The 23,703-nt window shown below is 47.6% G+C and overlaps 2 protein-coding genes across 2 annotated transcripts in view; one reads left to right on the top strand and one right to left on the bottom strand.

Annotated features, from left to right (window-relative positions):
• Positions 1-6,605, top strand: part of NME7 (NME/NM23 family member 7) — an 87,768-nt gene extending 81,163 nt beyond the window's left edge. Inside the window, exon 12 of the mRNA XM_057364193.1 lies at positions 5,840-6,605. Within this exon, the coding sequence (XP_057220176.1) occupies positions 5,840-5,872 (33 nt within the window). The 3' untranslated portion in view covers positions 5,873-6,605. The remainder of the gene's footprint in view (positions 1-5,839) is intronic.
• Positions 5,917-20,671, bottom strand: ATP1B1 (ATPase Na+/K+ transporting subunit beta 1). The gene is made up of 6 exons (XM_057364194.1): positions 20,356-20,671; positions 17,670-17,798; positions 10,738-10,893; positions 9,868-10,052; positions 7,948-8,028; positions 5,917-7,326 (listed from the first exon to the last, which is right to left on the bottom strand). The coding sequence occupies exons 1-6, from the start codon at positions 20,453-20,455 to the stop codon at positions 7,060-7,062; spliced, it is 918 nt and encodes a 305-aa protein (XP_057220177.1). The 5' UTR covers positions 20,456-20,671; the 3' UTR covers positions 5,917-7,059.
• Between the last annotated feature and the right edge of the window lie 3,032 nt (positions 20,672-23,703).

Raw genomic sequence — 23,703 nt, 5'->3', positions numbered from 1 at the left:
ACAGCAGCTCCTGATTGTGAGGCAGGCGAGCAAGCATCCCTCAAGATAAGTGTGAAGTGTAGAGTCAGTGATCCTGATCACTCAGGGAGCTGCTCGGGATCCTTAGGAAAGCAGTACTTGCTGTCACGGGTTAGTTTGTCACATGTGATGGGAGACAGGATCTTACAGTTTATTTCATTCCAGCGGCTCTGCCAGGCTAGTGATGTGTTCTGATGGTGAACAAAGATGTTACTAAATGAGAAGTAGAGCTCTAGGTGGGAGAGTCCTGGACTAAAATGTTCAGCTCCAGCTACTCAGCAGTTGGCTTATCATGGGGGCTGAGGTGATTCAGTGAACCTGTACCTTCTTGTTAAATCTATGAAATCTATGCTTCAGAAATCAGTGGTCTGAGCCAGCACAGTAGTTATGTATGATATAAAAACACTACCTTGTTATTTTAAATTGGTTTTAGAGTTCAATTGTTTTTCATAGTGCAAATAGTATAAAAGTCACTTTTTTAATATTTATGATTGTGGTATAATGAACTACTGTCTTGTCCTCTCATTTCCATCCTGTTTRGAATTCAGATTTTTCTAATCTTTCATTTTATGCTACAATTTCCACATAGCTCCCCTTGCCCTTCTCTTCCACTGTGTTTTCAGAGTAGAACATAACCCTACACGGTTTTTGAGGTGACTCTGTTAACAGCACACAGCATAAAAGCACAACATGCTCTATGTTATCCTGTAGGTTTTATACAATAAAACTTTCCATTGCAAGGTTGGAGTTTTTGGTGCATGGGGGTTTTTGAACCAGCTCTACTTAASAAATTAACTTGGATAGTTGAAATGCATGTGTACAAATTATTCTGTCTTGGGCAGGCTGGCTGGCTTTATTTCTTACCTTTGTGTGACACTTGAGAGAGGCAGGAGTGATGAACCTGCCCTTTTTTTTTTGGGCAAACTTCCTGCAACTAAGCACTCCTCAGGTTTACCTGGGAAAATAATTCTTTCTTTCTGGACTGCTTGTGGCTGAAAGGATGGTATGAATCCATGGGGCTTTCARTGTGTTAATCTAATGATCTAGTCATGTGAATCAGCTAAAACTAAACCAAAACTTGTTTAAACAGAATCTTTAGGTGTTAATAAGTGTGATTGATAACAGCATTGACAAGTTCATGCAGATGTATAAACCCAGAATGGGCAAAAAAAGGATTTTAATTTTGTACTTGTGACATCAAACTGAGATAACACGTAAAAATTTATCAGACCTAAGTGTTTAGGGTGAATGTACTGATGCTGAAACTTTAGGTCTGCAAAGACTCTGGATCATGTGCTTGGATGCCTGTGCTGACCAAGGAGATGCAGTGTTGTGGTGGTTTTGGGGAGAGGTTTTGGAGAGTGTCTGTCTGGYCTTGAGGAAGGCACCAAGGCTCTAAATGAAAACAGGCATGAAAAAGCCTTCCATCTCCCAGCTGCCAGTTTTGGTTCTGCAGACATGAGGAAGGACTGAAACTGCTGTCACCTCTCTGATGGTGGATGAGAAGTGAATCTGTGAGCACAGCCTTTTTCTTGCTAGTGTGTTTCCCTATCAGCCCCCTGGCTTCTGCCATGAAGGAGATTAACAGGGTCTTTTACCAGAAACTGCCAGCCCAGGGGAGCAAGRGGACTGGACCATGAGTGTTGAGGGACCCTTCAGTGCCAGGATTGCTTTGGGGCTGTAGTGCTGCTTTTGTGAAGTGCTGCTCAACTCAATGTGCCTGGGTCTGGCCTGGAGATAAAAGCTCTGTTTCCAGAGCTGCTCAGCAGGTGCCTCTCATCAGCACTGCTGTTTGCCTTGTTTTCTGGGCAGAAGGGGAGTTAAATTGTAAGTACCTGTAGTTCTTACACTTGGAATCTTCAGGACACTTTGTGCCKGTGCAGGGTTCTGTGTTAATACCAGGATACTTTGCTCTCCCCTGGAAAACTGGCTGTCTCACTTGATTTGCTTCCCTTTTTTTAAATCTGGTATGACCTTTCCATGCTGTTAGGGCACACATTGTTCAGGTGATAGTTGCTTGTGCTCTGGCAGGGTGTTGGACTTGGATTTTGTTATTTCATGCTGTTACTGCCTGCTCCTGAAACTTTGTAATAATTCATGGAAGTGCTCAGAGAGAGCAGCCAATTTCATTTGTATGAGTTTTTTAGGAAGTTTTGTGACTAAAACCAAACTTCATKGAACTGAAGCAGCTCTCAGCTGCTCCTCAGTGAAGCAGTTTATAGAGTTAGAGCCAGAAGGTCACACTTACTCACCCGTTGTTACTTCCTGAGCATTATTGTTGTTTGTCCCTGAACAGGAGCTAGAGAGGACATAGCTGCATTCTGCCAAGCAGGTAGATGGTTCCTGGAATCAGTCAGGGAGTACTGGCATTTAATTYGATCCTGTCTCATCACTGGGAAGCAGTGAGCACACCTGAATGTAAGCGTCATTGGAAAGGCATTTGGGTGGCATCTGTGAAATGTGTTTGGTTGGTTTCAGATCAGCTCCTGGTGTGGATTTGTGCTCTGTCACTCTTGGATCCTGTAAAGATCAGAGGTGTGCTTGGCTCAGAGAGGCTGACCTTGCCCTTGGTCARATGCATGGCTTGTTCAGATGTTTTGTACTGGCACAGCTCCCCTTTCTGTGGTTGGGAAAGAGAGGAACTGTATTTCYTAGAATACAGGGTATTTGGGATTATCTAACCACCATCTGGATGCTTGATGCAAGTTATCACCAAGTCCTGGGTCCCCTGGAAAAGGACCTGGTGCTTCTATAACAGGGGTTCTTCAAGCTGTCTCCAGCTGGGGCCTCATATGATGGGGCCACCCCAAATCTTTTGGTAGTGCTGAAATCTTGGTTCTTCTGAAGTGTTGATTCTTCTCATAACATCATCCCTGTGGTCATGTGAGTGGGGTAGATAAGTTCTGGTGGTTCTTGTCCAGCATTGCCATGCTCCTAGGAGTGAGGTTCTTGGAGAGAAGGATTCTTCCCATATGCCACAGATATGCCAGCTCTTAACTGGTTTTACTGGGAGCTGGGTGGCAGCTGACCCACATAAAGATAATTATASATAGAGAGAACATACCAGCACCTGGTTTGGCGCAGTATCGAAACACAGTGTTGCTTGTTCTGATGTCTGAGCCTTGCCAGTACAGTTTGTGTGGATYTTCAACAATGCAATAAAAGTTAATTGAGGAGGAAGAGGTTTTGCACAGGTTGTAAGTAAACTGAGGTTGTTTGGCGTGGCCTGAGGAAATTGGTTGCACAAAATCAGGGGACTAAAACAGCACAAATCCTTCTGTTGCTGGTGGCAAGTGAGCAGGCTTTGGGCAAGGCCAGCATTGACCTGTGTCAGTGTGTGCTGCAGGGGTGGATCTGTGCTTAAATCGCAGGGGAGRCCTCGCAGCTCTGGCTGAGGCAGCCCAGGCAGGGGTGGGAGTTGACTCAGCTCTATTAAATGTGCTCCATGGCTGCAAAACAGGGCCTGTGGTGGCAGCAGTTGTATCATCACCCCAGGCTGAGGCTGGCCATGGAGTTATTAGCTAGGAAGCAGCAGATTCCACTGCACTTGGCCTTTTTCTTTGCTCTTGGCACAGCTCCCCACCTATACTGAAGGTCATGCCTGGCCAGTGCTGGACAACTGCACTTGGCCAAGCTGAGAACAGAAGTCCAGAAGTGCCAGTGCTCAGAGCTGTRAAATAAGTAGCTGATGTATGCTAGTGCAAGTGTTTGTGCAGCCACAGCCTTAAAGGCTCATGTTGTTAAATACATGTGTGTCTCTCTCTCTCTGATTTTTATTTTAATAGTGCTTCTGTGTCTCTTTTATGAAATGCAGGTGTCCCATATAATAAGAAGGGAGATAAAATTCACTTTAATGGCTACAATTATGCTTAACTATGTTGAGTCAATCTGGCAGAAAGAACAGCATGTTCAGACTGGCAGTTTCTAATGTAGTGTCCTATTAGGCAGTAAAGAAAGCGATGCCTTCTTGAAGAGAGCGGATAGAGCACAAATTAAAAGACAGAATCTTGAAGGCAATGCATATTTTCATTTGGGTTGATGAGATGTCACATCTTGAGGCCCTTTCCCTGCCCCCAGGGCTTTTGACCAGCCCCAGCCCAGCAAGGCTGTGTCAGTGCCAGCCTGTGAAAGGTCATTTTGGTATCAAGGCTGCTGTGTACTCAAAGCACTGCTGCCACTGGATGAGGGGGTGCCCAGCCAACAGTCTGCACCTGCTTGTGGCAGGGGTGGGGTAGGGGGTGGAGTGAGGTTTTTTTGGACTTTGGTTGTTTGGGATTTTTTTTTCACCATCCTGCAATCTTCCAGTGCTGTATCTGCTGTAATGTGACAAATTACAGCAGCGTTTCTAATGGGGGAAGGGGACATGTCTGACCAGTTACATTGTGGGGGTTTCTTTTGGGGGCGTGGGGGGTGTGGTCCTTTGGTAGCAGAGTTGTCCTGAGGCCTGGACCAGGTGGGTCTTTTCAGGGGCAGCTGCAGGGCAGGGGGCTGGGAGAGCTGCTGCCCTTCCTGCCTGGTTAATTAGTGATCTGAGCAGCCATCCTGCTTTCACTAATGTGGAATGAGAAAGTGATTGGGGCTGGGATGTTGGGTAAAGGTTTGTTTTTGCCTAATTTCATATGCAGTTCCTAAGAGTGTGTGACAGGAGCCCTTTCTGACATTTGCTCACTGAAGCAAACACCAGCACTGTAAGTTTTCCACAATGGTTGTTGTCCCAACCCTGTAATAAGCCAGGATCTTTTTAATTAATAGTTCATGCTTGGACTTTCCACTCATATAGAAAATTAAAAGGTAGAAAAGTACCTAACAAAAAAGAGTTGGGTTTTATATAAAGAGTTGTGTCTTATATAAATAAAAGTTGGGCTTTGTTTTTCAAGTTGGTTTGGGGTTTTTTTGTTGTTGTGTTGATTTTTTTTTTAAACTGYCACAAACTGCTCAGCTAGGAATTGAATTGTAGGGGCAAACCTTGAGCCATGCAACAACATCCCCACTCCCCAACCAAAATGGTAGCAGTAGGAACCCATCAATTGCAGGGAGCTAAAATGGTTCAGTTCTCCTGCCGTTCTTTTTGCAGGTGCAGCTTCCATCAGGGAGTATTTTAGGGCTTTCATCACAGTTTGTTAAATACTTGCTATAAACATACAGCAGCAAAAGAATGAGCTGAAGGTGTGATTTCTGCTGGCATCTGCTCCTTGGGAACATGGAACAGCTAAATGGGTGCACTAACCACCACAGCATACCGTAACCACGCTTTTCCTTCTAGCAGATGGCAGAAAGTTTAGCATTTTGCTTTTCCAGGATTGTGTGTTCCARTGAGGAAGTCTTTATCAAGCCTCTTGCTCTAGGATAGTCCTGTTTTGTCACTTTACACAGAGAAATTCTCCCTGGTAATCTGCATCATGCAGCACAAAGTGAGCCTGACTCCTGCACGAAGCCAGCTGCCACTTTTTGTCACATCTGAGCAGCCCCAGCAGGCACAGACTGTCCTCAGCCCTGGCCACCAGCCCAACACAGAGCAAGTGGCTGGCCTGAASCTCTTGTGGCTTCAGTGTGCACTCTCCTTTCTGGCTGCTGGAAGCCTTAACCTGCACYGGGGGTCAACAGTTTTCTCTGTTGTGTCTGGAACACAGAGGTAGAGTGTGAGCTGTAATGGGGAAGAGGCTTTTTGGGATCATGRTGGACCACAGCAGCATCTAATACTGGGGAGGGAGAGGGGAAAACCAGTAACTGACAGACACCAGCACTGATRTATAATAGCCTCAATGTTTCAAATGTTTCAGCTCCCTGGGAATGATAAAGATGCATTTTTTGTTTGCAATAGGTGCAGTACTTCTTCAAGATTCTGGATCGCTAACAGGCTGCACCCTCACCCACTGCAACAGACACGCATACAGAAYGGTGTGTTCATTCATTTATTTGTCCAATGTTTCAACCTGACTGAAATACAAGATCAACAAGAGCACTGTACTCCTGGCTATTATTACATGTTAGAACATAGAGTTTTGCACTTTAGACGACATTTAACACCATTCTATGGGGTACTGCATTGCTTTTATAAAGTTTAAAATAAAGATTTATTTTCAAACATGTGACTTTGGTTTATTTCATACATTACACTTTCTTGCAGAAAAAATAAAATTGTACAACTGCATAAATATAAAATTCTTCCACCATGAAAATGGCTAAAACATTCAATAAAGACATTAGCACCACAGTGTGCGATGCCTTCAGCAGGAAAAAAAAAAAAGAGAAAAGAAAAAGAAAAGAAAATATACAAAGCAAAGAGTTACGCCTATCACCAAGGAGAGTGATAGTCTGACCCAGTCTCTCACACAACATACTGGAGGATAAGGGAAGAGGTGGAGAGAGAGACAGCATTCGCTACAAAGCACAGTACACAATCACCTATTCTCTTTAACTTCACTTAAGTTAGTTTCCCTGCCACCCCTCCAAATAAAATACCCTAACACCACAGAAAAGCCAGAAGCCTTATGGAGTGCTGTTAAATATCATCTCACAGGTGGGCCTTTCTTTGAAAAGGAACAAAATAATGAGAAGTTTCATGCCAGTTCTAGTCCCATTGAGTATTTACACCTTGGACAGCAAAAGTCTTTGCTCACAAGAAGTAGAAAACAGATACAATACATGGCTTGAAAAATGACCAGAGTATGCACCTATAGTACTGTACACTAAATAAAATACACAAGGCAGCAATACTTAGGGGCCAGAAACACTGCTTACTACAAGTCAGTTATGGAATCATAATTTACAGTAAAAATGGGCATGTCCCAAGGCTCAATTTTGTTTTCTTTTGTCATTTACAGTAGAATAAATATTTGTCGCTATTGCTACACTTTGTTTACATTCTAACCTAGTAAATGCAGAAAGCTAGTGTAAAGCATATAGATTACGTGTAGGTCCCATACGTATGACAGTTTGTTCAAGACTAGTAGGTTTTCTTTTTGTTCTTTTTTTTTTTTTTTAACCTTTTTAAATGGCTAGGAGGAGGAGGAGGGGGGAGGAAGAGAGTTGTGCTTACGATCAGCTGCTTTTTATGTCAAATTTAATATCAAAGCGTCCCTGGAAGCGGTCCTTGTCGCTGTAGACGATGTTCTGCCCGTAGGCCCTGCACTCCACGCGCACCTCCATGTCGTAGGTCAGGTTGGTGAACTGCACGGCCACCAGCGGCTGCAGGTACCGCGGCTGCAGCAGCTTCCCGTAGTAGGGGTAGTACTGCAGCCCGAAGCCGGGGTAGCCGCCCATCCCATAGTACTCCACCGTGCCGATTTTGTCCGCGTCTTCCTCTCGCTGCGGGGGGAAAGGGAAGCACAACCAATGACACCCACCCCGACTGTGCCTTTGGCAGCAGCTGTTTCAGTGAGAGCACAACCTCTCCTTTGCTCAGCGCCGGTCCCCACCCTGACAGCACAAGAGCATTGAGCAGTTCAGAGGAGGTGTCAGCGCTGCCTGATCACACACAGCAGCACCTCCCAGCACACAGCAGCCAGAAAAAGGGCTTTGCTTAATTTAAGCCTCAGCCCCTTTACACCAGAGCCTGCTCTCATATGAATGCACAGGCTTTGGCTAAAGAAACTTTGCTGTTTCTCAGCTGCTTTACATGGGCCAAGTATGAAATCTCTTCCCTGGAGGCCTTTTTCCAGCTCTAGCATAGCAGTTGGAAGCAAAATGGCTACTTTYGAAGATGTCTTGAAATATCTTGCCCTGCTTTTACCCCACACTGTGAGGGCAACACTAACTCATCCATCAGTGGGGGTTTGAGAAACTTCTGTTCCTGAGGGGGAGCTATCCCAAGTAGGAACCACCCCATTTGTCTATGGAAAGGCAGATGGCAGGGGAGTGACTACGCTTGGACAAAACTGAGTCATCCCCTGCTGCTTCCCAACTCTGCTCTGTTACATTTCAACTTACCTTGGCGACGCAGTGCACAGGGATGAGATTTGGGCTGTATTTTGCCATAACCTCAGGAGGGAGGCTTTCATTTACTGGAGCCTAGAAGAATCCAGAACAAGGGGATGTTACACACGGGGCACTCCTCTGCAGACTGCAGCACCTTTGCCAGCAACAAAGGTCAACACAAACACACACCATTAACTGGAATCCCTTCTAAGTTGTTCTAGAGGCAACAGCTCTCGGTGGTTCTTTGGACAGACAAGTAGTGTAACAACTGGAAGCAGGGGGACTTAATCCAAGCAGAACTGCTGGCTGTTCTTACAGCTTCACCTGCTGTGGATACAAGCAGGTCAGGCTGGGTTTAATTCCATGTTTAATGGAAAAGTGTCCATAGCTAGTGGGGATTGTTAATGCAAGCTCAGGCAGTGGCAGGAACAGAGGCGCCAGGGTGCAGGATTTGCCACCTGCCTGTCGGGGGTGTGCAGTCAGGACTGCAAATGCACAGGAAAGAATAAAGTGCAGGAGTCACGCCCTGACATTGCTGAACTTCAACATGACCAACAAGGAAGGACAAAAGTTCTGGGTACATCAGGGAAAGGTGTGAGTGCCAACTCTGATAATTCAGCCATTAACCCGGTTGGTCTTTGGTCTTCTAAAGTGCAGCAGTATTCTTAACAACACTGCAGTTTCAGATCTTTACAAACACCTTGCCCAACGCAGGAGCTATGGAGTCTCTGCTGGAGTGTGGAACCACAAAAATAAATACTGCMTTGGATACATTGTTTCTATATGAAACATGGAAAGGCATTCCTTGACTAGACAATGTTGTCTAATGCAGTCTGGAGTTCTCCAGAGCCCCGTGGCAAAGCAAAAAAAAATAGTAACACACAATACCCTTCTCTTTCTCAGTCATCAAACATGCACATCTCATGTCATCCCACAGCCACCATATACCRAGTCACCATAGCACATTCCTGCTAAAATGTTTCCACCACAGATCAGATAAACCAGAATTCAACTTATTTTAGCACCGGACAGGCTCCCTTTTGAGAAAAACATCCYTCAGGACTCATTAGACAGCATCACTCCCCATCCTTGAGTGCCCTGRCAGATGGAGGTGAAGGCAGCTTTGCACCATTTGCACTGTGCTCCAGTCAAAAGATGGAGTGGCAGGTTTTGCACACCACCTTATTCAAAAGCATGTGTTTGGACACTGAATTCTTAAGAGAAATTTTTAGCATTTAAATGCTTTTGGGGAAAAAAAAAAAAAAACCAGAAGGAAAAGCCATGAATGTCCAGACTAACATCCTTCTACATTACTGCAAACTTGCCTTCAGCTGAAGCACAGAGCAACCAGGTAGCAGAGAATACCCTACAGCTTCTGGAAAACTTCATTAAATTAACTAAAGATCTCCTCACCTTTCTTGCAGCTGTGCCTGACTTTCAGATATATTTTACTCTTTAGAGCCTGTGTTTCACTCTGGTATTTAATATTAGCACTTCATCATTTAATTAAGCAGTTTTAGCAAGACAGACAAGTCTACACTGCCTGAGGAAAAGAATGGAGTGGATCAGGGCATAACAAAATGTACTGATGTAACTACAGACAGTTGGTCTGGGTGGTCCCATGGAAGCATACAGGAATTTAAAATGGGGTTTATCATTTGAAGAAAATGCCCCTTTATATCAACTCCATTAGCAGGCTCAGAAGTTACTGGATAAATAATCAGGAGGTTGCACTGTGACCACCTACTTGTTACCAACTTGCAATGCACAACTTTCATTGCTTTTTAATTAAAAGCATTTTTAAAGCAAATCACTGAAATTGTCTCACAATTTAGCCTCTGAAGAAAGACTTTAATACCGATCTCTTTCCAGAGACCAAAAAGGAGTCACTCCTGATCAGTAGCTTCTGCTTGAAAGGRAAGAGATACTTGCCTGAGGTTTGAAGCCAATAATTCTGTTGAGCTTGACAAGGATGCATGGTTTGCCGTCCTTGTACCCATAGGTGGGATCATTTAATCCAGAACAATTTTCCAGCCATTCACGTTTGAATTTGCAGACCTTCTTCTGGCCCTGGGCATCATTATATGGTCCTCTCTCTTTGTATTCAGCAGGTGTCTCTGTCAGGGCAAAGGAAAAGACAACCATATGCAATGGGATCTTGTCAGGAACAGGAGCACTTTCACCTCCTTGGGCAGCTGGGATTCCTCCTCACCAGGGCAGTTAAGGTGCTCCACAGACCTACACCCAGCTGCCCCCAGACCAGCAAGCTTTATGGGATTTTCTTCCATAATGGAGATTTCTTCCACAATCACCTGGCTCAAAGACTAATTTTCTTCTGGGCAGTTTTTACAAGCAGGTTCCCCTCAGATTTGATATGGATGTATTATGAGGTGAGAGTCTCATTCACGTGATTACAAATAACCTATTAAAGRTTAACACCTCCCAGATGTTTGACTGCATGGCATGAAGAGGACCAACWCTGGCTTTAGCAAAGTCATCTGTAAAACCCCCGTGGTGGTTGTCAGAGAGGATAAGATCAATGCCACAAGCTTCAGAGTCAGCTGCAACACTCTCCAAGTGAAATGTGGACATTCCCAACCATGTAACCTCTGCAATAAGCTGCTAAGTATGGCCAATGTGGTCCTGCCCAAATGAAATCAATGAGTGGCCACTGAAACTAAACCAGCAGTTTACCAAAATGCTGCTGGAACAGCCCGAGCCCACTGCTCACCCTCAGCTTCTGGTGGATCTGACAGAGGCATCATTCAGAGCCCTCAGCTGCAGGAAACAATCCAGACTTACCTCCACAGTCCTGAAACACGATGTTTTCAGTTTGTTGCTCAGCGCTGTATTCCCTTAAGAAATTATCAAGGCTCCTAATATAAGGGTCATAAGTTTTGGCTTCAGAGAAAGTAAAGGAAATTTCTGTCTTTTGAACCTGGGGGACTTGAGTGAGACCTAGGAAAAGCAAAATCAGGAAGAAAACTTTAAACACACCTCCGAGTGATACAATGCACATCAAGAACATAACTCCTGATAATAACGATCTCTATTCTTCTGATTTAAGAATTTTAACAAAACAGTTTAAGCGCACTGGAGGAGAAGTTCTTCTCATTCCAACAACAGTCTTAAATATTTACCACAGTGTTTTCATCAGGTAAAACGAGAAAAGTCACAAAATGGAGATGTGAGGCTACAAGTCAAGACTTCCTTCAAGAAAAACAGCCAACCACAGGTCAGCTGTGCACTTCCACCTCCTCCTCGAGCACAGAAGGGAAGTGGTGTGTGAGACCAACCACATGGAACATCAGTATACCTTACAGGCTGCCTTCAGTGTCTGCAAAACACTGTTTTAGCATACAGCACAGTTATCCACTCATGAACCCCTGCAATAAAAGACAAGAGAGRTTCCCCAAGTCCAGGCACGCTCCACCAGCTGGAATCCACGTGGCCTTTGTGTGTCTCCCTTGTGGGATGTGGGGCAGGAGACATTTTCTCCCTCAGTAAATTCAATCACCTTAGCTCTGCCTCTGCTCTTTTCACTGCCTRGGTGGGTATTTCTGACTGCAGAACTCACCTTCTGAGCTCCCTTATCAGCAGTTCATCACCAGGGAGTGAGTAGGAAATGCCACCCCACAGGAGAGTTGTTTAAAAAAAGACTCACCAGATTCCAGGCTGTGCTAAGCAGCTCAGATTTAGAGTATAATGATAATGCTTGGAGAAGAGAAGGGACTACAGATAAGAAATGCCTACAGATGATGAAAAGCACTAGTTCCTTTGCTCTTCATTGTAGAACTTTGCAATRGTTGCTCCTATGCAATGTTTAGGTCACATTTTAATTGAAAGTATTGATGCATGGCTAACAATTTAATTTAAGTAATGGGAACCAAGTTCATGCTGCTTTTGTGGCAGCCATTATAATTACTGAGGTCTTGACTTCAGTTCAGTTTGTCATCTTCATTTTAACGAGATCAAGAAAAGGGGCAAGGGAGCAGCATTTGCTTTGACAGCTTTYAGAATAGGCCTGTTGCCAAGAAGGTCCTCTGGTGCAAAACTCAGGCAGCTTAGCTGGCTGGCCCCAACCCACAAGAGCTTGTGACTCCAGCAATTTTTCCAAAGCTGCTCGAGGAGTGCTTCTGCTCAGTCCTTCCTCAAGCCAACTCACCACTCCCCCCCCCACCACTACCCACTAACTTGGAATTTGTAACCTAGGACAAAGATTAGCTTTGTTCCCCTGAACACAGCTCCTGGTCGCCAAAGGTTGCGAGAAGTCCAGCAAAGAGCTCGGGTGTTTCAAGTTTTATTCCATAAAGCAGCTTTAACTGCTCAAAAATCCCTCTGTTACAAATGGACTGGGTTGAGTTTACAAGTTTAGAAGCAACTTACAATTCTTCTAACAGAATGACATCCTACCCTCCAAACTCAACCTCTTTTCAAGCAGTTACTCATCTCCTTGCTTCACAGCTATATATAGAATAAATACGCCAGTTTCAATTTTAGTAAGGGACTTCAATTCCATCCTGMCAAGCCCTTCTCATGTTACAACTCAGCTGGGAAGCAGCAGACTCAGTCACCTGAAGTGGCTGTCTGGAACTGGAGCAAAGGCAGGCCAGGCCTTGGGTCCTCTCCTGGGTCTGCCTTTTGCAGAGTTCAAGTTACAGGCGTGTCATTCAAGAGTAAAAATACGAAAAAAAAAAAAAAAATCAATAAAACGGGGCCAGGCTTAAGTTCCAGTTAAGTGAAGCTGCTAGTTTTGCTCAGGACCTCCCCTTCTGTTCCTTGTCTTTGCCAAGGTAACACATAAGGGAACCCAGACAGGCCTGGCAAAGGTGAAGTGAAGGTCAGTAATGGACACCCTGTGGTTTGCAAAAGCCACTCAGTAGAAGACGCTTGTTCTCAGCTTAAGAGAGCCTGGCCACTGGTAGGTACAGTCCAAAGCCAACCCTCTGCCCATCAGATAAGTGACCTGGCTGCAGAACAGACCCTGTCCCAAAGCATCTCTGTCCTGCACTTCTCCACCGAGCTGCAGTGAAGCCCAGGCAGTGGCACCAGGCAGCAGTTCCAGTGTCCAGCACAAGGGAGCCCCTGCTCCTGCCCAGGTCCCTGGGGCCATAGCTGGGCTGTTTCTGCCTAACTGGGAGCATTTCAGGTGGTTGGATSAATCAGGCTAGACCAGGCTTTGGCACACAAGTGCTTCCTTTGTTTAGGATAGGAGCGAAGTGGAGATCAATCTTCCCACTTAAAAAGCAAGAAAGAAAATCTTCATGAATATAAAAGACTTTCATGAAAAATAGCTTTATCCCAATTTGAAAAATTCTAAGAAGTTACTAACTTCTACCACAACCTCCATTCTCACATGCCTGAAACTGGATACAAAGCCCTAAGCACTGATGTATCACTTCCTTCTGTACATCCCATAGCCAAACCAAGAGCTGCAGTGCTGTTAGCATTGAAATCTTCTTAGGCCATCTTGTGTGAAAAAACAAGCGTGTTGTATGAAGGCAGAAGGTAACCTCTCKGCAGAACTTTCTGGAACATTCTCTCACTTCAGCAAGTATAGACAAGAAATCAAACTAAAAAGCTGAGCCCTTCCARTGCTACCTTCACATGTGTTGCTGACACCCAAGAAAGTGTGCGGCTGGCATGAATGAAGTTTTTAGGGACYCCCAATGCACTTGAGGAAAGCCATTCCTGAGCAAGTCCTACGTGGGAAAAGAAACAAACCCACAAGTGCCTTCACAGCCAGGAGTCTAACAACCTCTGCCCACCCTCGGATAGAATCTGTATGACACAGCTCTGCATCTCGTGGAGTTASGACAGAGATGCACCACGGGGTCATGTGGTGATGCTGTTCTTTCCACAGGAAAGAATCTGATAACTTATTGCTAAAATACTGACAAATTAGAAAATTGCTCCCACTGGCTCTCAAGCAAACCCTGCTAGGAAATAAGACTCCATTCTTCACTTTGGCTGACTTTGTCCATATAAATGATGAGCAATGCCTTGATTTGGTAATGGATACCACCTTCTGTTGGCTGTGACTATACAAGGATATCAAACACAGCAAAAACACCCATGTAAAGTAATTTGGGTTTTTTTTTTTACAGCTACAGTCCCACTTCCAAAGTGCCACTACAGATTAAAATCCTGTTTATCCAAGTTCATTAAAAAAAYAATTTTCCACATAGATTTTATCTTCCTAAGCTGCAATAACAAGACTTCAGGAGAAGTGTCCTGAGGGTAAAGAGGAAGAAACTAAAAGTGGGAAGTCAGGCTGGTTATTAGGAACGATTATATAAGGCCATAGTAACTGCTCTTGCTCCATCACACCATGCTCATTTCCAAGTACTAAATAATCTTGGTTCCAAATGAGTGTGAACACTCCTGGGATGACACAGATGACAAATTGAGTGATCACTACACCCCTCCTAGCACACTAAATGAAGACAGATTTTAAATCCACCATATCAAACAATATCCTTCCAAGCTTCCAGCCAACCTCATCCCCAAAGTGCAAAAAGCAGGTGCAATGTTCTGCAACCACAGCAAAACCTGCTTGGCAATGACATCCTGGTTCTTGAAACTGCGATTTTCCCAAGCACAGGTGCTGCTRAGATGAGAGACAGAAGCAAACAAGTGCAGCCTCACAGAAAGGCTGCCTTTGAAGCCTCTCTGCCACCTTGCTGCTGCTGCCCAAGCTAAATAAACCAAGTGGGGAACACACACCAAAGCAGCCTTTTCCATGATGCACTCAGCATCACTTTGAAGTGATTCCCAGCAGCACTTTGAAGCAGAGGCACCTGAAATCCCCTGGCTTSAGCAGGGATTATTCCTTCCAGCCACCACTTACAGAGCTGTGCCTCAGGCAGCAGTGAACTGTGTTCCCTCTGCCAGCCCGTGACAGGATGCTGTTCCACRGGATGCACACCACAAGATGGCAGGATACACGGCCTGTATCCCAATTTGTATTGGGGTGGGAAGGGGATGGGGACAATGAAGGATTATTTTTAGGAACGCTGTTTAAGAGTCAGTATCCCCATATTTCACTATTAGCAGGGCAAGTCCTGTGYTCAAAGCAGAGTCCAGACCCTGCAGCACACGTGGAGCTGGGGCTGTCGCAATGGCAGGGCCAGACAGGCAGGTGAACTGCACTGYCCCTTCCCCCACCACAAGACAAAAGAAAGAAAAAACAGTATAATGGAAGGGTACAATACTCAGCTTGCCCTGAAGCCCTGTATAACATTCCTGTTGTGTTCAATGCAGAAACCAATTACCATATTAATGACACTTGGCTACAAAAATAGCACTTTATGGCTTTCAATGTTATACCCATGTCAATAACTCAATACAACACCCTGTAGGTTCTGCTGCTGTTATGAAATCTGTTGTATTTCAGAACAAGAATGATATTATAGCAGCCTCTACAGACTTTTCTCTTGCAAATCCTGAAGGCAAGGCTAGTTTCCCTTTCTCAAAACATTCTGGGCTGACACAACAGTGACTTGCCCAAGAAGGACAGAGCCCTAGAACAAAAATAAAACCAGCTTTTCTGGCTCCCTAGAAAATCCAGGGCCTTATCAAGCTGCCACTATACTTACTTGACAGATTTTCCCACAACAGCTAGGAATTAGAATTGCACAACATCCTATTTTATATAGCTCATCATCTGCTGGTGTCTCAGATCACAGAAAATTCAAGTTTGATGCTCACCACACRCGTGTTTGTTGGCAGAACAGCAGCTGTGCTTGCAGCACTGGAGAGAACCCTGCTCAGCCAAGGAATACAGGGATTGCTGACCCCCAAACAGCAGTGCAGCCACTCACTACCTGTCAGTGTCTCTGGAAGCCTGACTTGTAGGGCTATTTTGGACTTGCAGTTTCACAGCTGCTGTGCTACAGGGTAAGGAATGTCCTGGACACAGAGTGCCAGCCTCTGCCGTGCCCTACACCAGCTTGCCCACATCTGTAGGAAGAGCTGTCAAGTGATGCTCTGCAAAGGACCCTGTGCTATTTACTATTTCTGTGAAGTTTTATGTATATGTCATTGCAGCTTGGTTCAAAACCCTTGTTTACTGGCTCTCCACTGTCACACATTCAAGGATCTGGATTTTGTTCCCCTTGATTCCTGTATACGTCCTAAAAGCTCATTATAAAAGATTCCTGACAACCTTTTCATTGTTCCTCCATTTTGATTTCTGCAGTATACACTACAAGAGCATTTTGAAATTCAATTCCTTTTCTTCATTGAAAAAAAAAGAGAAAGAAGCCCCAGAAAAACTGGTGCAATATGCAGTTACAATATGAATAAAAATCCTGTGCAGGCTGAAATCTTCCACCAAAATTTTACCAGAGGTGCTTTGAAATTGGAATCATAAACTGCTACTTCACAGAAAGCAAACSGTTTACCTAAAATGGGTAATTATGYGACATCTGGCTGAACAGCAGGGCTATCTGGGTGAGACCTCAGATCCATGGGCTCCTTCACTAATTATTTCATGAAGGGGAAAAACACATTACTGAGTAACAACTACCCYAGCATTAGCCATAGCGGCTTTGCAGATGCAGCCAATGGCTCTGGGCAGTACCAGTGACAGTCTTGCCTGCAGATGTCAGGCTGCAGACACCAAAAGGGCAGCTTTCAGTGCTTAAGACGGCATTTACCCCAGCCATGGTGGTATATGAAGAAATGCCACGCACCAACACAGCAGTTCCAKCTCTGTTCTGTCTTTAAAGAGTGCTGGTAGAAAAGCCATTACCTGCAGARGATGACTTAGCTGAGCTCTAATACCATTTGGTGACGATGACATTCCCTGTGTTTAGGGCAGGGGATCACAGCACTGCAGAGCGCAGGGCTGCAAGATACAGGGCAGCACCAGGGCCATCAGCCTCACAATTGTCACTTAAATACCACTGTTATTAAAAGCTTCTGAACTGTTTCACAGAGCAACTGGAGACAGATCGTTAGGATGCCCCAGTGCCAGGCAGCCTCAAGGTCATCTGCAATGTGGGAAAGCAGCAGTTGTGCAGCTCCCCCTGCGCTACGGGGAATACGGGGAATTGGAGTGCAAACCTGGGCAAGGACTGCTCGTTCCTCTGCCCTGCCCAGGCAGGCTGGCCACAGACACTGCTCAGGTGTCATTGGGAGCAGAGATTTGTTCTGTCCAGCTGTCACAAGTACCAGAGACAGCCTCCCTTCACCTCCCGTGCCAATCAGTTGAATACCCACTAGTGAGTGCTACGGAGGCATGGGGTACTTCGGTGTTGGATCATGCGATTCCTTCCATAAGCACTCTCAGAACCACCCCGTCCCCTTTCTCCCTATGCACACCATTTCCACAGATAAAGGCAACATTTTATCTTTATCCCTTCACTTACCCATGTGAACAGAGTGGCTCTGAAGAAAGAAAAACTGAACCCAGCTTCCTCATACAGCCCGTTCCCAAAAGTGAAGCTTTTTAGCCTCACCCCATCACTTTAGCTTAGGGGAAAGGAAAAGCAAACCAGGTTCAAGCTTCTCTCGGAGCGGAGACATTTTTCATGTGATGCAACCTTTAATTCTAGCAGGATTCAAGCCCCAGTACAGTTAACACAGAAGGCTGAGAACATACCCACCCCCTACAAATATGTGTTGCAGCAACGACACGCTTATTTCATCCTCCTTCTTGAGGTGAGTAACCAACCCCGCCTTCCCAGAACAGCTTGCACCAAGTCAGACACGGGCCCTGATTTAGTTACCTGGAGGTGCCACTCGATCCTGGTATTTGGGCTCAAATTCACTGACAGTGAGCAACATCACTTGGATGGTCCCGATGAAGATACCTGCCAGGCAGCCGTAGAAGATGACATAGAAGAGGAGGATCTTAACTGCAAGAGAAAACAAACAAAGAGGAATCAAACCAAGCCCTCACGGCAGTCGTGTTTCAGGAGAGTACTTCCAACCTTTGCCACTTGCAAGAAAGAGCCTGGCACACGGAACTCAGATGTTGCAAAGATATCTATTTAACAGGGAGATTATGCCCTGATGCAGACAGGAAATGTAAGGCACCCCTCTTATTTGGTAGCAGAGAAACATGAGGCCCTGAAAACCTAAAAAATCCATGAATCAGAGTTTGGGCTTATAAAATATAAAGACCAAACCATGTGTGGTTCCCCCACACCTTCAAGGATCCCTTGGCTGACCCAGCACTACCAGCACAGGCCCTTGCACTTGACATCATCAGTGACCCAAATGCCCCATGGGTGTGCCTGAAGGAYACTTATTCCACACAGCTCTGAGGCTCAAAGCAATTTCCAGGAGCAGTAACAATAAATGCTTTATTCAGGTTCAAAAAAAAACCTGTAAACCCTGATCTCTTCTAGTGATTCAGGCCATCACCGCCAAAAAAATAGACAAGGGGGAAAGAATTCAGGCCCAAATTAGCTCCAGTACTCCATCTCAAATGTAGGAAAGCATTCTTAAGGTGTCACAATACCGCACATTTACCAGCCTTGTGTGCCGACAAGGGCACCCTAGCACTGCTCATATCAATTAAAGGGTGAATTACATAACAATAGAAGATTGGATGTAGTTTCAGTCTAAAGGGAATGTCTAGAATAATCTTGAGTGGGGAGTATGGAGAAGAGCCTGGAGAYGCAGCCCAGCTCTGGGTATCAGTTACCAGTTTACAAGGATTATCCCAACTGATTAACTGCAGGGTAACATGCCGTACTACCAGGCCACCTACAAGGGTAGGTCAGCCCATGCCAGGCAAGTGCATTGCTCATCAGGCTACAGGGACAAGCAGAGRCCAAAGAGAACTTGAGAGTGAGCCTGCTTGAGCTCAGACTGCCCTCACCTAATCGGAAACAAAACAGATGCAGTTTATTTGATGTGATGAGCTACCAGGGAAGGGGAGAAAGTAGTGGCTGGAAGTATTCCTCCTCACTCCCCAGCTCTATCATAATAGAAAAAGCTACATCTTTGGAGAAGTCTCACAATGGAAGCTGGTAGTTCTGGTYGTCTAAAGTCTATGAAAGACAGGCAAGCAGGAGGGCCACCAGAGAAACAGAGGCTGAGGGACACTGTCAGAAAGGCACTCCATCCTCTCRTCTTCCTCATGTGCACCGGAGGTAGCCAGGGCTGGAGGGCAGAGCTGGGTGCAGTAACGTGGTGCTCCAGGAGTTAAAGCACTCTTTGGTATCCAGGCAGCGTAAAGCAAATGGCCGTGACGTCAGGGACGTGTGGAAATTTTTTCCAGAGCACGGTCATAGGAGGTGCTGTTGTAACAAACCAAACACTAATGCTGTTGTCTGCAGCGTAATGCCTTTGAGTTTTGTAACATCAAAAGGCAAACGCTGGGAGGTAGCTTATTTAATCAGGTTCCCAGCCAGGATGCTCTAAACGCCAAAGACACCTTAARTGTCAAAACCACTCCAAGGTCTCAGAAAATACGCAGTGGGTCTAGAAATCGAGCACCACAGGGTTGAAGGAGAAAGCTTCTTGCAACAGGTAGGCTTATAACAGAAGAATCTGATCATCAGCCTGCAGATCGACTCAGCAAATGGAAATCAGTCCTAGGCGGAAAGGTACGRGCACTCTGGGAGAAGGACCTGCTTCAGCCTCCGCGTTTGAAGCACTGCGCAGTTGCCGGGTGCCTCAGGAGCAGAAAATACCTCTCCATGCGCACCCACAACCCCATTCTGCTCACGTAAAGATACGGCAGAAGCCTGCTCTAGTCCGCCTGCCAGAGCTGCCGGCTCTGGATGTGGCACCTCCGGCCGATCCATTACAATAGGAGCTGAATTCAACATCACAAGGGAGGCAACACCAGCTGTGGTTGGCAGCAACTGGAAGACTGTCTATTCGCGTAAAGAAATTAAAAGCCTCTTTAAGCTAAATGCTATTTGTACAGCACCCAGTGAATACATCATAARCATTTATGAGGAATGCACACAGAGCCATTTCCTTCTTGCGGAGATATCAAAAGTCAATTGCTCTTTCTCAGCGGAGCAAAACTCGCTTAGTTTCATTTATCCAGGAAAAAGAGAAAAAAAGAAAAAGCCTCTGTGAGGTCTAAGGCAGATGAGAGCTGGGAGGTCAGGGTCCCCCGACGGCGATGCTCCCGGGCCGGGCCAGCCACCGGGAAAGGAAGGAGACCCAAGGACGAGGCGCCCTCGACAAGGTCGGCCCGACCCCGCCTCACCCCCGGACCCACCTGAAGCCGCATTCGGGGGGCAGCGCTTGCCGGCCCCCGCGGGGCCCCACCGGACAGCGAGGGGAGAGGGCAGGGGGACCCCGTCCCTGCCTCCCTCGCCCCGCGGGGACACCCCGTCCCCAGCCCCCCCCGCCCCGGCCGCAGCCCCGCCGCAGCCGGCGGAGGCGGAGCGCCGGGGCCGTGCTGCAGCACCCGCCGCATCGCCGCCCCCCCGGCCCCGCACTCACACCAGCTGCCCCCGGTGCGGCCCAGCAGCTCCTTCTTCTCTGAGTTCCAGATGAATTTCTTCCAGTTGCCGTCACCGTCCTTGGCCTTCCCGCGGGCCATGGCGAGCGGCGGGGTAGGCGAGCGGCGTGCAGAGATCTATAGCCCTCGGCGGGCGGAGCGGGCAGGGCCCGGCCGGACGGAGCGGCCCCGGGAAGGTGCGGGTGGGTGCGCCCTCCCCGACGGCGCCGGCCCGGCGGGGCAGAACGGGGGAGGCGGCTGGGGGGACGCGAGAGCGACGGGGGAGCGCGGCGAAGGGCACGGGGCACGGAGCAGCCGCGCTCCCCGCGCAGCGCCCCTTCATATACACCGCGGGCTCCGCCCTGCCCGCACCGCCGCCAATGCGGCTCCGCCGAGCGCTCCGCGGGCGGGGCCCGGGGCGGGCGGGGCGCGGTGGGGGCGCGCCGGCGGCGGGAGCGTCAGGGCGGGAGGGGGCGGGGGGCTGCGGCACCGGCACCGGCACCGGCGGGGAGGGTGGGTGCGGACCGCCCGCCGCTCCCCGGAGCTCTGCTCCTCCGGGCCGGACAGGTGCGTGCTCGTCCCCGCGGGGGTGCGCTCCCCGCTCCCAGCCGTCGCTGCGGGCGCGTGTGTSAGCGCTCCCGCATACCTGTGCGCGCTCCGGCCGGCGCACATGCCCGTCTGTTCCCGGTATTCCCGCCCCTCCCGCTAACTGCGGGTCCCTGTTCCCCGCAGAAGAGCTTGCTCGGCCGGGCGCTGCTGAGCATCGTCCTCCTCTCTCCCCTCCTCCCGCTCCCGGCGCCCCGCGCAGCCGCTCCCGGCCCCGCCACGCTCCGCCGGGCTCACGTGTAACGCGGCTGCGGAATATTGAGCGCGAACCGCGCTCCGCCGCCCGTGCGCTGGGAGCAGCAGCCGGGAGAGGCGGGCAGGGGCTCCCCGGGGGCAGCGGGACCCGCCCGTCCCGTGTAGCGGGGAATACACGACTCACACACGCCACAGCCGCCGCCCTTGCGGGGTGACCTTCAGGGCGCTGCACAAACGCCACCGCTGCCCCGGGATCGCGGGACACCCAGCGCACCCCAGGCCCCAGCCTGGGGGTTCTCTGCGGGGACACATCTGTGATCACAGCTAACAAATGTGCCTCCGTGCTCTGGCACCATTACAGGACAGCTAAATTACGTTGTAAATCCAAGCACTCTCGAGTTTACCTCTGAACTTCCTGTTGGGTTGCAATATTGTATTCCACCCATTTTCTTGCCCTTAAGCTACTGATACATTCTCTGAACTTTATCTCCATCTTCCTTTTTTTTCCTTAAGGCCTGGGAATTGCGATGAATGTGTGTAAGATGAGTCTTTCCATGGTGCTACCCAGCAGGTGCACGCTCTGGAGGTTACCTGCAARAATGACCTAGCCTGGAATCCAGGACCACCCAACCTCAACATGCTCTTTTCAAGTCTCAAGAAGTGATCTGGCCATCATCTCATACCTTCCCAAAGCCATTAAAGCTGGTATTTAGGGGGCAAGTGATACTGGGACACCCTTCTCCAAGTGATCCATGACTACAACCAGCCAGTGACGCAGCTGAGGGATCTGATTTTTTAGGCCCTCAGCCTTACCTTGCTGGAGGCACTCTAGGTCCAGACAGGCCAGATGCCCCCAAGTTCACACCACCRTTCATGGCAGCAGCAGCTGAGGATGGCCTCCTTAGCTTCAGGCATGCAACCAGACTTCTCAAAGCTGTGAGGGCTTGTGCATTGGAGAGACAGAGAGGTCGTGTATTTGGAAGGCTGTGTGTGTTTAACTGGGAGTGTCTGGTTTGATGGAAGCTCCATGATACATTATACATGATCAAAGGGAGCCAGGTGTGCCACACAGATTTTCATCCTGGGTTAGGATAATTAGCTCTCAGTGRTGTTTATGTGATGGGAAAGAGCTGGACAGCCACAGGGAAGAGGATAATTGGAATCTCTCTCTTCTCTTTGGTGTCTGGTCAGAGCTGGTCTTTTAAAGAGACCTGTTGATGGTGGGTGATAACAAAAGCAAACACAGACAGCAGTACCTGATACCCAAGCGAACATCATCCATACTGCAGGGAGGGCAGGATCGGTTACAAGTTAAGGCAGCTGTGATTACAATCAAGCCAATAAATACACAAGCACTGCTGAGGGAAAAAACACCCATTTTTAGCTCCCCAGACCACAGTGCAGTCACTGCTCTTGCCAACTAGCCTGTTTCTCTCAGCGGCTGAGCTGCAAGACTGCAGTGGCAACTGGGGAATGGAACAACTTTCGTTTTGACACCCTGGGTGCAATTTATAGCCCAGGTATGCTACCCTGGGAAGGACAGCAGTTTGGGAATCATGTACGGGTGTGTGGGGGTGTCACCAAGAATCTACTCACCAGACAGCCTGCCTGCCTTTCAGTGCTATGTCTTGTGTCATCCACAGGCCAGGGCCCAGTTCATCTGCTCTGTGGAAGAAGCAGCACATGAGTTAGTTAAGGGAATGTGCCTGAGCACTCAGCACAGCCCTCTCCTTCTGCCTGAGCAGTGGGACCAAAACAAAACAGAACAAAACAAAACAGGCATGGGATGTTCAAGGTGATACCAAAATCAGGGAAGATTTGAATGGGGATACACTCTACCACAGCATTATTTCCTACGACCACAGAAAATAAGTTTGGAGAAGGCAACCAGAGAATACCTAAAGAACTGTATCACAATGACACAGTAAATGGCCACCCAGAAACACGATCTTCCTCTGAGCACACGCACACCATTGCTACAAGCTCCAGTGCTGCTGGTGGAAGCTGAGCTGCAGGAACTCCTGGCTTCATCAGTGTTTGTTCAAGGATCACCAGGAAACTCTCTCCTCTTCCTGCAAGCATCTGTATTTCTGTATAAACACACAGACGGGTCCTGTTGGGTGGGTGGTGGCCAGCAGTGCCAAATCCCTGTGACTGCACAGGCTGGGGTGTACAGGATGTGGAATGGGCATAATGCCCTTTGTGAGGGTCACAAATCATTCCTGCAATCTCTTTTACAAAACTGAAAACTCTGTCTYGTGCATGCTCAGGACATGCACTTTACTTGATGTCTGTGAATTATCCTCTCAGAATCAGCAGAACTAATAGGCAATGAGGTGCCAAATTTTATTCAAATTTACTGTTTGTTTGGCTACTCAGATATCAATCAGGCCGTCTCTAAGGCCACCACCATATGATCTGATTTTTTAAGGYGATAAGGGCCTGAGGCAATGCTGGAAACGGCCAAGAACAGAATGTGCAAAGCAATGCATGTCCAGGAGATTAGCTGCAAGACCAGGATGGGGTTAGGGAAAGCTGTGTGCTGACAC

Source organism: Malurus melanocephalus, unplaced genomic scaffold (genome assembly GCF_030028575.1).
Source record: "Malurus melanocephalus ecotype Western Australia unplaced genomic scaffold, MMel_1.1 scaffold_36, whole genome shotgun sequence".
Taxonomy (NCBI): Eukaryota; Metazoa; Chordata; class Aves; order Passeriformes; family Maluridae; genus Malurus; species Malurus melanocephalus.
Note: the sequence above shows the minus strand (reverse complement) of the source record. Positions and strands in the feature narration are given on the sequence as shown.